This window comes from Nicotiana sylvestris, chromosome 11, assembly GCF_000393655.2.
Source record: "Nicotiana sylvestris chromosome 11, ASM39365v2, whole genome shotgun sequence".
Lineage (NCBI taxonomy): Eukaryota > Viridiplantae > Streptophyta > Magnoliopsida > Solanales > Solanaceae > Nicotiana > Nicotiana sylvestris.
Genome location: NC_091067.1, coordinates 122,172,749 through 122,188,716, shown reverse-complemented (window position 1 = coordinate 122,188,716; position 15,968 = coordinate 122,172,749). Strand labels below are relative to the sequence as shown.

The following is a 15,968-nucleotide window of genomic DNA, read 5'->3' as shown; positions in this document are numbered from 1 at the left end:
ATTTAACTAAAATAGTCAAATATAGAATAAAATTACCATATACTATTGATATTTATTAGCTCCCCACTTGGCTTAACCATAATGTCATAATGTCAATTATATATAGTATATATATATTTCTAAATATATTAAACATAATTGAACAAGATTTAACGGAATCCAATAACAACTGCAAGCAAATACAGATACATATGACAATTATAAATTTATTTCAATAATATTATCAGTTTGTTGCACAGTTATTGAATAATATAGTCTAAAACTTTCCCAAAATAGAGGTCATTGTACCCCTGCCAGCACTTACATTCATCAAATTAACTAACTTTTTAAATAAAAAAAAAATACAAAGCAAAACTTATGTGCGGCTGTTGAGTTAGTATTTGATATGTTATTACACATCACGGATCAGCTAAATCATACTTACTTGTCATTCTTCCATACCAGTTCAATAATATATATGACAAAGCAGAACTTATGTGTCACTCGTTCAATTATATGTTTTTCTAGTCAAATAATTTAAAACTCAATCGTGCAAAGCATAATTTGACCTTTCGTGCTTCGTTATATATCTACTTCAAACAAATTAAAAGATACACCTTATTCTCAGCTTTGTTGGAGGAACAAATTAAAGATACAGATCATGAATATGGCTGAAAACATCAGATCAGAAGACCTAATTAAGGCAGAGGAAAAGAAAGAGACAAGCATTAACACCATTCCTTTCTACAAACTCTTCTCATTTGCTGATGCTACTGATAAAATATTGATGTTCTTTGGCACAGCAGGTGCTACAGGGAATGGACTTTGTCAGGTTCTTGTGGCTGTACTGTTTGGAGATTTGATTGATTCCTTTGGATTAAACAAAACTTCAGACGTGCTTCAAGCAGTTTCCAAGGTAAGTATCACAACTTCTTTTTTGGTTTTCCACCCGGACACTAGGGCCTGACTAAATTCGGATTCGCGCTGGAAAGTTTCACATTGGGGGTAAAGCGCTCCCTAATAAAGGCGTGTATCACAACTTCTATGTCTTGTTGATCGCCTATTGTCCTTTAGCTTCATTTTCGATTCTTGATTTATTGCTGATAGCTATTTAGGTTAATATTATGGCATGCATGTTTAAAGTTGCAAACTTTCAAAAGTTTTTAGTTCTTTCTTAAATTTCGTGTCAGTGACAACTATGTTACATAAACTGAAAATTTTATGTTGCATACTAGTTTGCATGAGCACAAACTTAAGAAAGAAATAAAAACTTTTGATGAAACTTTTGAGTGGTGGAAAATATATATGAAGAAAGAACACAAAAGATAAAAGGCTTGACAATATGAACTACGAACACAGAATTGAAGGCTTGAAACACGTCCGAAATGCTTTCCTAAAAAAGTATTTAATTGCTTATTGTCCTCAACAAGATTGCTATGGATTGTATACAAATAATTTAGTAGATAAGACAAGTCTTTATACACTAAGCAAATAGTGAAAAAATTCGTCTAGGAAAGTAAAAACTAAAATTTGATCAGCTTTGGACAAGAAAGAGAGAATAGAAACAACTAGGGATGGCAAACAGGTAGGCCAGGTCGGATATGGGCTGGTCAAAATTGGCTAATGCAAAAATGGATAAATTATCCGATCGACCCGGCCCATATTTAATATGGGTAAAAAATGGTTAACCAGCGGATAATATGGATATCCTTATTATCCATGACTTATTGAGTATGATCACTTTTGGGAGAATTCCTAGTCTTCCAAACTTGATGAACCCAAAATTTGAAGCTTTATAAATGTAAACTTTAAATCCATTGTTTATCCATTGGTTATCTATTTTCTAAGTGGATAATATGGTTCTTATCCATATTTAACCAGTTTTTAAATAGTTCATTATACAAACTATTTTTCTAATGAATAATATGACTGGATAATTGTTTTCTTTTAACCATTTTGCCACCACTAGAAACAATTGTGAAAATGAGAAGTTTTCCGGCCAAAAGTAACGTTACAACTAGAGGTGGCAATTTGAGCTCAAACCCATCTAACCCGCCCAACTCGCCTAGAGATTAATGGGTTTGGTTACAAACATTTTAGCTCATGGGTCAATTTGGGTTGAGCCCAAGTTAACCCATTATGTTTTATAGCTCATTCTGACTCATTAAGCAGCCCAAATACAACCCATGAAATTCATCCAAAACAAAAGGTATCTCAACCCAAATTATATAGAAATTTATTTACTTGCCCCAATTTTACTATTTTTTTGTATTTTTAATTTTATGTTCTTTTATTTTTCTGCACCATCCACCCACCCTGCCTCCCCCCCGGCAAAACCTGCCTCCCCTCAAAAAGAATTTTTTTACTTTTTTTTTTGTATTTTTAGTTTTCTGTTTTTTTTTCTGCACCACAAACCCCCCTCCCCCATCCCCTAAAATAAAAAAGAATTTACTTTTTTTTTGTATTTTCAATTTTTTGTTTTTTTTCTGCACCACCACTCCCCCTCCCCCCAAACCAAACCCCCCTCCCCCAAAAAAATTTACTTTTATTTTTTGTATTTTAAAAAAAATTACGTTTTTTTTTTAATTTTCTATTTTCTATTTTTTTTCGTTTTTCTGCATCACCCACTCGCCCCACCCGCCACTACCACCCCCACCCCCAAAATATTTTTCGACTTACACATTTTAAGGTAAAAGACTTTTTTATGCAAGATGAGCATGGTTCTAAAATATGGGTCAAGTTGGGCGGGTTGGGTTATGACCTATTGTTTATCCCATCTTGACCTAGCCCATCTTAGCTCAAGTACACTTTGGGCTGGGTTGGCCAATGACCCATTTTTGACCTACCTCATCTTGACCCGCCCATTTGCCACCCCTAGTTACAACTACTCGAAATGCAAGACTAGTTGTCTTTAATTTGACAAGGGAAGTTACAAAAGTTTGAGTTTACGCTTGTTTGCAACAAATTTGTGCAGAAATATAAATCTGCAATCACAAACAACTATAAAAAAAAGATTTTATTGATAAACTGTCACGACCCAAATCCCGAACCTGGCCGTGATGGCGCCTCTCGTGAAGACAAGGCCAGCCAGTCTAACCAAATTCGTCCTTTAAATAGTAAGTTAACACAAATAAAGTATAATCATGGTTTAAGAATACCAAGTAGCGGAAAGTATAGATAAAATGCGGAAATCCAAACCCGACACAGCCCTAACCGGGGTGTCACAAGTCATGAGCAACTAATGAATCCTGATACAAGTCTACTAAATACGAAATCTGATACAATAGTTCGATTAACATGGAAATGATAAGATAAGGGAGGCACGGGGCTGCGGACGCCAGCAGCTACCTCGTAGTCTCCGAATCTGCACACACGGTGCAGGGAGTAATGTGAGTACTCTGACCTAGTGAGTAACAAATATAAATAACGGCTGAAAGTAAGAAAACACGTGAAGGCACAAAACATTCTATACAGAAGCAGTAAATCACTTAAAATAGTAAATCAGTGAAATATCAATCTAAATCTCTTTTAAAACAAGTAAAACAGGTAATTTGGCGGTAAATAACAAGTAGAAATCCGCCCCTCGGGCACAGTATCAATCACTCAGTATAGTATCAGCCCCTCGGGCTCACTCTCAGAACAGTATCAGCCCCTCGGGCACAGTATCAATCACTCAGTATAGTATCAGCCCCTCAGGCTACCTCACAATCACTCATATCAGCCCCTCGGGCTCAGAATAGTATCAATCACTCAGAACAATGGGTACCCGCGCTCACTGTGGGTGTGCAGACTCCAGAGGGGCCCCTTACGGCCCAAGTGTTATATCAAGTCACCTCGTGGCATCACCACTTAGCATATCCTGACATCTCTCAAGCCACTGAAAATAGTGATAATTGGCACGAAGCCCAAATATAGCAATCAGCCCAAATCATGATGATAACAAATCAATTTCAGTCAAATATACAGTAAAATCATCAATCGGGACGGGCCAAGTCACAATCCCCAGTAGTAAAAGACCCAGCACTCATTATCCAGCGCGTGTCTCACCTCAATATAGCACTACGATATGCAATCCGGGGTTTCAAACCCTCAGGACATCATTTACAATCATTACTCACCTCAATCCGAGCAAAATACTACTCCACAATGCCTTTGTCTCTCAAATCGGCCTCCGAATGTCTCGAATCTAGTCACAATAATTCGATTCAGTTAATAAAAATTATAGGAATTAACTCCATATAAATTTCTACATTTTCCATTAAAAGATCTGAAATTGTACTCAAAATTCGCTCGTGGGGCCCACATCTTGGAACCCGACAAAAACTACGAAATATTAAACCTCACCCAACCACGAATCCAACCATATAAATTTTTCCAAACTTTCCAGATCACTCCTATAATTCATTATTTAAATTCTGGAGGTCTCGAAATCAAATTTCAATCTCTAGAACTAAAAAATGGACCTTTGGATCATTACATGCTTATGCTCAAAACGGCAAAAATCTTCCAAAAACTCTTCCAAAACTTATCCGAGCCTCATGGGACCCCGACCAAATATGCAACACACCCCATAACATAATTCAAACTTGTTCCAACCTTCGAAATGCTCAAAGCAACATCAAATCACTCTCGGATTCAAGCCTAAGAATTCCAAAACTTTCGAATTCGGAATTTGATCAAAAGGTCTATCAAACCTCGTCCGAATGACCTGAACTTTTGCACACATATCACAAATGATACAACGAAGCTACATCAACTCTTGAAATTCCATTCTGACCCTCGGATCAAAATCTCACCTATCAACAGGAATTTGTCAAAATACTAACTTCGCCAATTCAAGCCTAATTCTACACTGGACCTCCAAAACCACTTCCGATAACACTCCTAAGCCACAAATCACCTCTCAAAGCTAACCGAACCATCGGAACTCACATCCGAGCCCTCTAACTCATAAGTCAATATCCGGTTGACTTTTCCAACCTAACCCTTCTTAAAAGAGATTTAGCATCCCATTTCTTACCAAATTCCACTCCAACGCAAACCAAATCAACACGACCACATAAAACACGGATAACGAAGCATAAAGAAGTAGAAATGGGTAAAACGGAGCGGTAACTCATGAGACGACGAGTCAGGTCGTTACATCTTCCCCAACTTAAACAAACGCTCGTCCTCGAGCGAGTCAAGAAACATACCTGAAGCCTCAAACAGGTGAGGATATATGCTCCGCATCTCCCGCTCGGTCTCCCAGGTAGCCTCCTCCACTAGCCGACCTCTTCACTGCACTTTCACTGAAGCTATATCCTTCGACCTCAACTTTCGAACCTGACGACCCAAAATAGCCACTGGCTCTACCTCAAAGGTCAAATCATCATCCATCTGAACCGTGTTGAAGTCCAAAACATGAAACGGGTCCCCAGCATACTTTCAGAGCATAGAAACATGAAATACCGGATGCACACTCGACAAGCTGGGTGGCAAAGCAATCATATAAGCCACCTCCTCAATCCTCTGAAGCACCTCAAAAGGCCCAATGAATCGCAGACTCAACTTCCCTTTTTTCCGAATCTCATAAAACCCTTCGTGGGCGAAACCTTCAACAGGACTTTCTCACCAACCACATAGGACACATCTCGAACCTTCTGGTCCGCATAACTCTTCTGCCTCGACTGCGCCGTATGAAGTGTCTCCTGAATTACCTTCACTTTATCTAAGGCATCCTGAACCAAATCTGTCCCCAATAGCCTAGCCTCACCGGGCTCGAACCAACCAACTGGAGATCTACACCGCCTCCCGTACAACGCCTCATATGGGGCCATCTGAATACTCGACTGGTAGTTGTTGTTATAAGCAAACTCTGCAAGCGGTAGAAATTGATCTCATGACCCTCCGAAATCAATAATACAGCCGCGTAGCATATCCTCCAATATCTGAATAGTGTGCTCGGACTGCCCGTCCGTCTGAAGGTGAAAGGTTGTGCTCAACTGCACCTGAGTACCCAACTCTCACTGAACAGACTTCCAAAATTGGGGAGTAAACTGAGTGCCCTAATCTGATATGATTGAAACTGGGACGCCATGCAACTGAACAATCTCCCGAATATATAACTCTGCCAACCACTCTACAGAATGAGTAGTACATATAGGAATGAAGTGCGCGGACTTGGTCAGCCTGTCTACAATCACCCAAATAACATCGAACTTCTTCAAAGTCCGAGGAAGTCCCACAACAAAATCCATAGTGATCCTCTCCCACTTCCACTCGGGAATAACCATCTGCTGAAGCAATCCACCCGGTCTCTGATGTTCATATTTCACCTGCTAACAATTGAGACACCGAGCTACAAACTCCACAATATCTTTCTTCATTCTCCGCCACCAATAATATTGTCTAAGATCCTAATACATCTTCGCGGCACCCGGATGAATGGAATACCGCGAGCTATGGGCCTCCTCCAATATCAACTCCCGAAGCCCACCCATATTGGGCACGCAAATCCGGCCCTGCATCTTCAACACTCCATTATCACCAATGGTCACCTCTCTGGCATCATCATGCTGACTCTATCCTTAAGGACAAGCAAATGTGGATCATCATACTGGCACTCTCTGATGCGATCATATAAAGAAGATCGAGAAACCACGCAGGACAACACCGGACTGGGCTCCGAAATATCTAATCTCACGAACCGATTGGCCAAGGCCTGAACATCAACTGCAAAAGGTCTCTCCCCAACTGGAATATACGCCAAACACCCCATACTCACTGCCTTTCGGCTCAGAGCATCGGCCACTACATTGGCCTTTCCTGGATGATACAGAATAGTAATATAATAATCCTTAAACAACTCTAGCCATCTCCGCTGCCTCAAATTAAGATCTTTCTGCTTGAACAAATGCTGAAGACTGCGATGATCAGTGAATACCTCACAAGATACGCCATACAAGTAGTGCCTCCAAATCTTCAATGCATGAACTATGGCAACCAACTCCAAATCGTGAACATGGTAGTTCTTCTCATGGGGCTTCAATTGACGAGAAGCATAAGCAATAACTCTACCCTTCAGCATCAATACACAACCAATCCCAACTCTTGAAGCATCACAATATACGGTATAGGAACCTGAAGCTAATGGCAAAACCAATACTAGAGCTGTGGTCAAAGCTGTCTTGAGCTTCTGAAAGCTCTCCTCGCACTCGTCCAACCATACAAATGGAGCACCCTTCTAAGTCAACTTGGTCAAGGGCGATGCGATAGATGAAAATCCCTAAACAAACCGACGATAATAGTCTACTAACCAAGAAAACTGCGAATCTCTATGGCTGAGGATGGTCTAGGCCAACTCTAAACCGCCTCTATCTTCTTTGGATCAACCTGAATACCCTCGCTCGACACCACGTGCCCCAAGAAAGCCACTAAACTAAGCCAGAACTCACATTTAGAGAATTTAACATAAAGTTTCTCCTCCCTCAATCTCTGCAACACAACTCTCAAATGCTCCGTGTGCTCCTCCTGACTACGCGAATACACCAGAATATCATCAATGAAGACTACGACAAATGAATCGAGATAAGGCCGGAACACATTGTTCATCAGATGCATGAACGCTGCTAGGGCATTGGTTAGCACAAAAGGCATAACAAGAAACTCATAATGACCGTATCTGGTCCTGAAAGCTGTCTTAAGAATATCTGAATCCCTGATCTTCAACTGGTGATAGCCTGAATGACGGTCAATCTTGGAAAACACATTCGTTCCCTGAAGCTGATCAAATAAATCATCAATGCGAGGCAAAGGATACTTGTTCTTCACTGTTACTTTATTCAACTGCCTGTAATCAATGCACATTCTCATTGTGCCATCCTTCTTCTTCACAAATAAAATTGGCGCACCCTAAGGTGACACACTAGGCCGAATGAATCCCTTTTCTAGGAGTTCCTGAAGCTGCTCTTTCAATTCCTTCAACTCTGCTGGTGCCATACGACACGATGGAATAGAAATGGGTTGAGTGCCTGGCACCAAGTCGATACTAAAATCAATATCCCTGTCCGGTGGCATGCCCGGTAGGTCTGCAGGAAATACATCGGGAAAATCCCGCACAACTGGGACATAATCAATACTAGGAGTCTCAGCTCCAATATCCCTCACAAATGCAAGATATGAAAGACAACCTTTCCCAACCATACGCTGGGCTTTCAGGAAAGAAATCACTCTACTGGGAACATAATCAATCATACCACGCAACTCGATCCGCGGTGCACCCGGCATAGCCAATATAACTGTCTTAGCATGACAGTCTAGAATAGTATGACACGGAGATAACCAATCCATGCCCAAAATAACATCAAAGTCCACCATGCTCAATAGCAATAGATCAATTTGGGTCTCCAGACCCCCAATAGTCACAACACATGACCGGTACACACAGTCCACAATAACAGTATTGCCCATCGGGGTAGATACATGAACAGGTAAGGAAAGAAACTCCCGGGGCGTACCCAAATAATGAGCAAAATATGAAGACACATAAGAATAGGTGGAACCGGGATCGAATAATACAGAGGCATCTCTGTGGCAGACTGGAACAATACCTATAATGACAGCATCTGAAGCAATAGCATCTGTCCTGCCTGGAATAGCATAGAAACGAGCCTGGCCACCGCCTGATCGACCTCCCCCTCTGGGGCAACCCTTGGATGCCTGACCTCCACCCCTGGCTGGCTAGGCGAGTGGTGAAGTAACTGGAGCAGAAGTCGAGGGCTGACCCCTCTGCTGGGACAAACTAGCAACACGACGAGGACATTGCCTCCACACATGCCCAAACTCTCCACACTCAAAACAACTCCCAGGTGTGGAGAAGGCTGAAGGGAACCCCTCACACCAGAGTGACTAGCTGATACACTCGGCATAGAAGAACCCTGAGCTGACGGAGCACGAGATGAGGTCTAAGATGGAAGGGCGCTAAGTAAAGGCTGACCCTACTGAGAACCATGATAACCACGACCTGAAGATCCCCGTGATACTCTGGACGGGCCGATTGAGCAGGCCTGAAAGAATGACCTCTACCATGCTGGAACTGGCTCCTCGAAGGAGAAGCACTGTAACTGCCTAGACCTCAAGGCCTTTTAGCCTCCCTCTCCTCTCTATCCTGGCGGCGAGCCGTCTCAATCTCACGAGCGATATATACCACCTCCTCAAATGAAATACCCAATACTCTCTCTCTAGTCATCAGAATACGGAGATAGTAATTAAGGCCATCCACAAACCTCTTGATCCTTTCACGATCTTTCGGAACCATCCACCCGGCATGACGAGCCAACTCAGAATTCCTTGCCTCATACTACGATACAGTCATATCTCCATACTTCAGCACTGTCTACGTAGCTCCTCCCCGCGGGACTGCAGTACATAATTCTCCAAGAAGAGAGTGGAGAACTCCTGCCAAGTAAGGGGCGCTGCACCAACCGGCCTACGTCTTTCATACGCCTCCCACCAAGTGACGGCAGCCCCAGTAAACTGGAAGGTGGTAAATGATACACCACTAGTCTCAAGTATCCCTACTGTACAAAGCATCCGCTGACACTTGTCAAGAAAACCCTGGGCATCCTCGCCCTCAGCACCACTGAATGATGGAGGCTGGAGTCTACCAAACCTCTCAAGTTGACGCTGCTCATCATCTGGCATAACTGGTACTATAAACCACTGAGCTGGTGCAACTGGCTGGGCTGGAGGTGCCTCTGGGGTCTGAAGTCCCTACACTACCTGCTCAGGTGCGCGATTAACAGGAGTCCGGGTGCCTTCCCTGACCTGTGAAGTAGTTGCGGCTGTAGTGGCTGAAACCGCCTGAGCCAAGCTAGTGCAAACTGATAAGATCTGTGCCAAAGCCTCCTGAAAACTCGGAATCACAATGGGCACAGCTGGTGTCTGATCTTGGGCTAGGGCAGCTGGTGGATCAATAGGTGCTGCTCCCGCTGCCCTACCCCTACCACGACCGCGTCCTCGACCTCTGGTGGTCGCAGCTAGTGGCACTGGTGGTCGTCCACCTCATCCGGTAGCACGAGTCCTCACCATCTGCGAGAGAATAGAATACAGAAGTTTAGTTCTCGGATCAAAAAAGTCGCACGACAAGAATTTCAAGAATATGATTTTTTTTCCTAAAGGTTCTGCAGCCTCTCGAGGATAAATACAGACGTCTCCGTACCGATCCGCGAGACTCTACTAAACCTGCTCATGACTCGCGAGACCTATGTAACCTAGGTTCTGATACCAACTTGTCACGATCCCGAACCTGATCGTGATCGCACCTCTCGTGAAGACAAGGCCAGCCAGTCTAACCCAATTCGTTCTTTAAAACAGTAAGTTAACACAAATAAAGTATAATCATGGTTTAAGAATATCAAGTAGCGTAAAGTATAAATAAAATGCGGAAATCTAAACCCGACACAGCCCTAACCAGGGTGTCACAAGTCATGAGCAACTAATGAATCCTGATACAAGTCTACTAAATACGAAATCTGATACAATAGTTCGATTAACATGGAAATGATAAGATAAGGGAGGCACGGGGCTGCGGACGCCAGCAGCTACCTCGTAGTCTCCGAAACACCACCTGGACCGGAAGGATCAGCTCTCAGGAGTGGAAATCTGCTATGCCTGAATCTGCACACACGGTGCAGGGAGTAATGTGAGTATTCTGACCTAGTGAGTAACAAATATAAATAATGGCTGAAAGCAAGAAAACACGTGAAGGCACAAAGCATTCTATACAGAAGCAGTAAATCACTTAAAACAATAAATCAGTGAAATATCAATCTAAATCTCTTTTAAAACAAGTAAAACAGGTAATTTGGCGGTAAATAACAAGTAGAAATCCGCCCCTCGGGCACAATGTCAATTACTTAGTATAGTATCAGCCCCTCGGGCACAGTATCAATCACTTAGTATAGTATCAGCCCCTCGGGCTACCTTACAATCACTCATATCAGCCCCTCGGGCTCAGAATAGTATCAATCACTCAGAACAATGGGTACCCGCGCTCACCGTGGGTGTACAGACTCCGGAGGGGCCCCTTACGGCCCAAGCGCTATATCAAGCCACCTCGTGGCATCATCACTCAGCATATCCTCACATCACTCAAGCCACCACGTGGCATAAATAGTAACTCAGGCCCTCGGCCTCACTCAGTCCGAAATCATCATAAGCCCCTCGGGCATTTGTAAAACAGTAGTTCTCAGCCCAAAATATCATTTAGTAATGTCATTTGAGTTTCAAATCTGTATAAAATCAGCTGAGTTTGTAAAACAATAATTATCAACAGGACTGAGTTTAAATATAAGTCAAAACAGTGAGGAAATAGTGATAAAAATCTCCGAAGGGTTCAAATAATTGGCACGAAGCCCAAATATAGCAATCAGCCCAAATCATGATGATAACAAATCAATTTCAGTCAAATATGCAGTAAAATCATCAATCGGGACGGACCAAGTCACAATCCCCAGTAGTAAAAGACCTCGCACTCATCATCCAGCGCGTGTCTCACCTCAATATAGCACTACGATGTGCAATCCGGGGTTTCAAATCCTTAGGACATCTATTACAATCATTACTCACCTCAATCCGAGCAAAATACTACTCCACAATGCATTTGTATCTCAAATCGACCTCCGAATGTCTCGAATCTAGTCACAATAATTCGATTCAGTTAATAAAAATTATAGGAATTAATTCCATATGAAATTCTACATTTTTCATTAAAAAAACCGAAATTGTACTCAAAAGTTCGCCTGTGGGTCCCACATCTCGGAACCCGACAAAAATTACGAAATATGAAACCTCACCCAACCACGAGTCCAACCATACAAATTTTTCCAAACTCCGACAACAATTTGGCCTCCAAACCATCAAATCTTATTTTCAAATCTCTAGGCCTAAATTTCCGATTTACACCTCAAAAACACGTAATATAGCCAGAATATTCAATGATAATTCAATAATATTGACTAACAATGATCATAAGGGACTTACCTCAAGAATTTCCGTGATTTTTCGCTCAAAATTGCCCAAAATCCGAGCTTGGAACTAAGAAAAAAATGGAAAAAAATGGACTGCCCCTTTAACTGCTCAAAAATTTTCGGGGTACTGTTCACGCGTCACTGTTTAAGCTGCTAAAAAAATCCAGCAGTTGTCTAAGGCAATTGCTACAGCTTATCTTTTCACTAAAAAGGCTTTAACTCCATCATACGAACCCGGAATTCGATGATTCTTGTTCCTATGAGTCACAAATAATAATACGAACATAGTTCTTCAATCAAAACTCAATTCGGAGTTCATTTGCTCAATTCAATACTCATTTCGCTCGTTAAACAATTAACTCATGTTTCATGTCAAAAACTCAATCGCGACTAGATGAAATTAGACCAAACTTTCTAGATCACTCCTATAATTCATTATTTAAATTCTGGAGGTCTCAAAATCAAATTCCGATCTCTAGACTAAAAATGGACCTTTGGATCATTACATGCTTATGCTCAAAACGGCAAAAATCTTCCAAAAACTCTTCCAAAACTTATCTGAGCCTCATGGGACTCCAACCAAATATGCCAACACACCCCATAACATAATTCAAACTTGTTCCAACCTTCGGAATGCTCAAAGCAATATCAAAACATCAAATCACCCTCGGATTCAAGCCTAAGAATTCCAAAACTTCCGAATTCAGAATTAGATCAAAGTCTATCAAATATCAAGAAATTTCTATGTTAATACTCTCTTTAGTCTACTTTAAGTGATTTTTTGGCTTTTTTTTTTTGTGGTCCACAATATTTGATTTTTTCAAATATCAAGAAGGAATTAACTTTTTCTTTCCAAAGTTGCCCTTGGAGTAAAGAGCTCAGGAGTAGTCTGTTATATATTTAATGAGCAAATTAAGGTTAATATGGTCAATTTCATTGTTAATTAATGCTAAAAGATAAATTTTTTAATATGCGTGAAAAAAGCCAAAAAATCATTTAAAGAGGACCGGAGAGAGTAAATCTTAGCGTGAATTCGAATTAATCAGACAAGTAGGTATAGGAGCAATACGTACTTACATATATATACCAATTAATAAAATGAGTTAATTAGGATGTAGTTGTTTGATTCTTGAAATAATGAACAGGAAATGATGAACAAGATGGGGATATATCTAATTCAATATGATCGATCTGGATATGGGGAAAGTGATCCAAACCCAAAACGATCCCTAAGGAGTGAAGCATCTGACATTGAGGAATTGGCTGATAACTTGCAATTAGGATCAAAGTTCTATATTATTTGTAGCTCAATGGGATGTTACCCAACTTGGGGTTGCATCAAACACATTCCCCACAGGTAAGATTAACTCTTTTGCATTCTTAACCAGAGGTTTCATGAAATTCAAGAATATACCATAAAAACGAAAGTGCCGTTGGAAAGATGTAGTAGGCGTTTGGACATAAAAATTGTAATTTTTGGATAAAAAATAGTAATTGGAGTTAAGTTGAAAAAATGACATTTGGAATTTGAAATTATATTTTGACATGCTTTTCACTTGAAAAAATGTTACAGTTTTACGAGTGGGACAAAAAAAATCTGAATTTTTTTTCTCATTTTCAATTTTTTTCAAGAACTTGCAAAATTTCATGGACAAACATATTTTTAAAATTTCTTTTTTAGAAAAAAAAAAAAGAAAAAAAATTATGGACAGTAGACGATAGGACTTGAACTTGGAGATATTTGAATAAAGTAATATTTAAGTTAAGTTGAAAAAAAGTATTTGAAAATTGAGATTCACTACCTATAAGGTGACACCTACGATCCAAGATTTAAACATACGGGTTCAACTTTTAAGGTTTTTAGCATCGAACTCATTATATTTTAAAGTTATGGGTTCATATCTACTTTTTTACAATTTAATGAATTTTTATGTATAAATTGTTACTCCGCATTGAATCCGTCGCTAAAACACTACAACCCCTAGACACCTACTATCCAACTTGATATTTGTGTATATGTGTATATATACCTACATACATACACACCTAAGTTTTACTTTGTAACACTAACTTCGCATTATAATTTATAAATATTACGCTTACATTCCTTGTTTTAATTTCTTTGTGACCGTTCATTTTTCTATAATATAAAACTATTTTTTCCTTTTAATATTTTAATGTTACAGGTTAGCCGGGGTAGCGTTTGTTGTTCCCATTGTGAATTACCAATGGCCATCCCTTCCTCACAATCTCACAAAGGATGATCAAAGGAAGAAAGACTATTGGTTGATGACTATGACTGCTAAATATATTCCTAAATTATTACAGTGGTGGGCCATTCGAAAAACTTCTACCAATGATCCAAAAACTACATACTTTACTTCCAAGGATTTAGAGATTATAAAGAATCTACCAGGATTTCAAGGTTTTAGTCCGGTAAAATTTAATTCAAATTCGCAGTTATCTCAATGTTTTATGTACTAGTTTTTATATATGTCCAAATTGTCTTTTGCATTGTGAAGGGGGGCCCTTGGACGTTATCTTCGTGGCCACTAATACCTGCATTAGGTTAGGTTGTCTACATCACACCCCTTGGGATGCGATGACCCTTCCTCAAACCCTTTAAGGTGTTGCATTAGGTTAGGTTGTCTACATCATACCCTTTGGGATGCTGCATTAGGTTAGATTGCCTACATCATACCCCTTAAGGTGGGACGGCCCTTCCTCGGTCCCGTTAAGGTGCTACATTAGGTTAGGTTGTCTACATCATACCCCTTGGGATGCTGCATTAGGTTGTCTACATCACACCCCTTAAGATGCGACTGCCATTCCCCGGACCCCTTAAGGTGTTGCATCTGCATTAGGTTAGGTTGTCTACATCACACCCTTAAGGTGCGACTGCCCTTCCCCAGACCCCTTAAGTGTTGCATCTGCATTAGGTTAGGCTGTCTACATCATACCCCTTGGGGTGCTGCATTAGGTTAGGTTGTCTACATCATACCCCTTGGGGTGCTGCATTAGGTTAGCTGTCTACATCACACCCCTTAAAGTGCGATTGCTCTTCCGTGGACCCCTTAAGGTGCTGCATTAGGTTAGGTTGTCTACATAATATCCCTTGGGATGCTGCATTAGGTTAGGCTGTTTACATCACGCCCCTTAAGGTGTGATTGTCCTTCCCCGGATCCTGCGTGAATGCGGGATGGTTTGTGTACCGGCTGCATTTTTAATGCCAAATTGGACTTAGATACATAAATCATCTTAAATATAACTTCTTGAGAGTAAGGTGGGATTTTCTACTTGCCATGGTACAGGAAAAACTAAGGAACAGAAGTATTTTCAACAACCTTTGCAGTGATTTCCTTGTGGCTTTTAGTAGTTGGGATTTTGATCCTTCGGAGCTAAGCAATCCTTTTCCTGAAAATGGTCAGAGTTGTGTTCACATTTGGCAAGGCAGTGAGGATAAAGTTATTAATCTGAAAATACAAAGGCATATTGCAGAAAGGTTACCTTGGATTCAATATCATGAAGTTCCTAATAATGGACATCTATTGATCTATGATACTACAGTTTGTGAAGCCATTTTAAGGTCTCTTTTGATTGGGTAAACTCCACCATACAAACCTATATTATCCAATTAAGTCATAGCTTATAGTCATCACTTTCACATAACAATGTTCAGATGTTACATATTGAATTTCCTTTTTTCCCCTTTTTTTGTACTTATTGGATGATGTATTTCATAGTGCCGGGCCTTATTTACTGGTTATTGTTTTTGTTTTTCATCTATTTTCTGATTCTTATGATGTTGTTATTATTTCTATAGTTTCTGTTGATGGTACTGATATATTGTCTCTTTTCGTCTTCTCGAGCCGAGTGTCTATCGGAAATAGCCTTGACATGTTACAAAAATTAAAACAAAACTCTGTTATTAGCATATAATAGCACTTGAAAGCCAATGTTCCTATGGCATGATACCAA

At 40.4% G+C, this 15,968-nt stretch overlaps 1 protein-coding gene across 1 annotated transcript; it reads left to right on the top strand.

The window, feature by feature from the left end:
• Positions 1–625: 625 nt before the first annotated feature.
• LOC104246110 (uncharacterized) lies at positions 626–15,740 on the top strand. Its single transcript, XM_009801855.2, has 4 exons — positions 626–895; positions 13,136–13,347; positions 14,177–14,426; positions 15,302–15,740. The coding sequence occupies exons 1-4, from the start codon at positions 641–643 to the stop codon at positions 15,593–15,595; spliced, it is 1,011 nt and encodes a 336-aa protein (XP_009800157.1). The 5' UTR covers positions 626–640; the 3' UTR covers positions 15,596–15,740.
• The last annotated feature ends 228 nt before the right edge of the window (positions 15,741–15,968 follow it).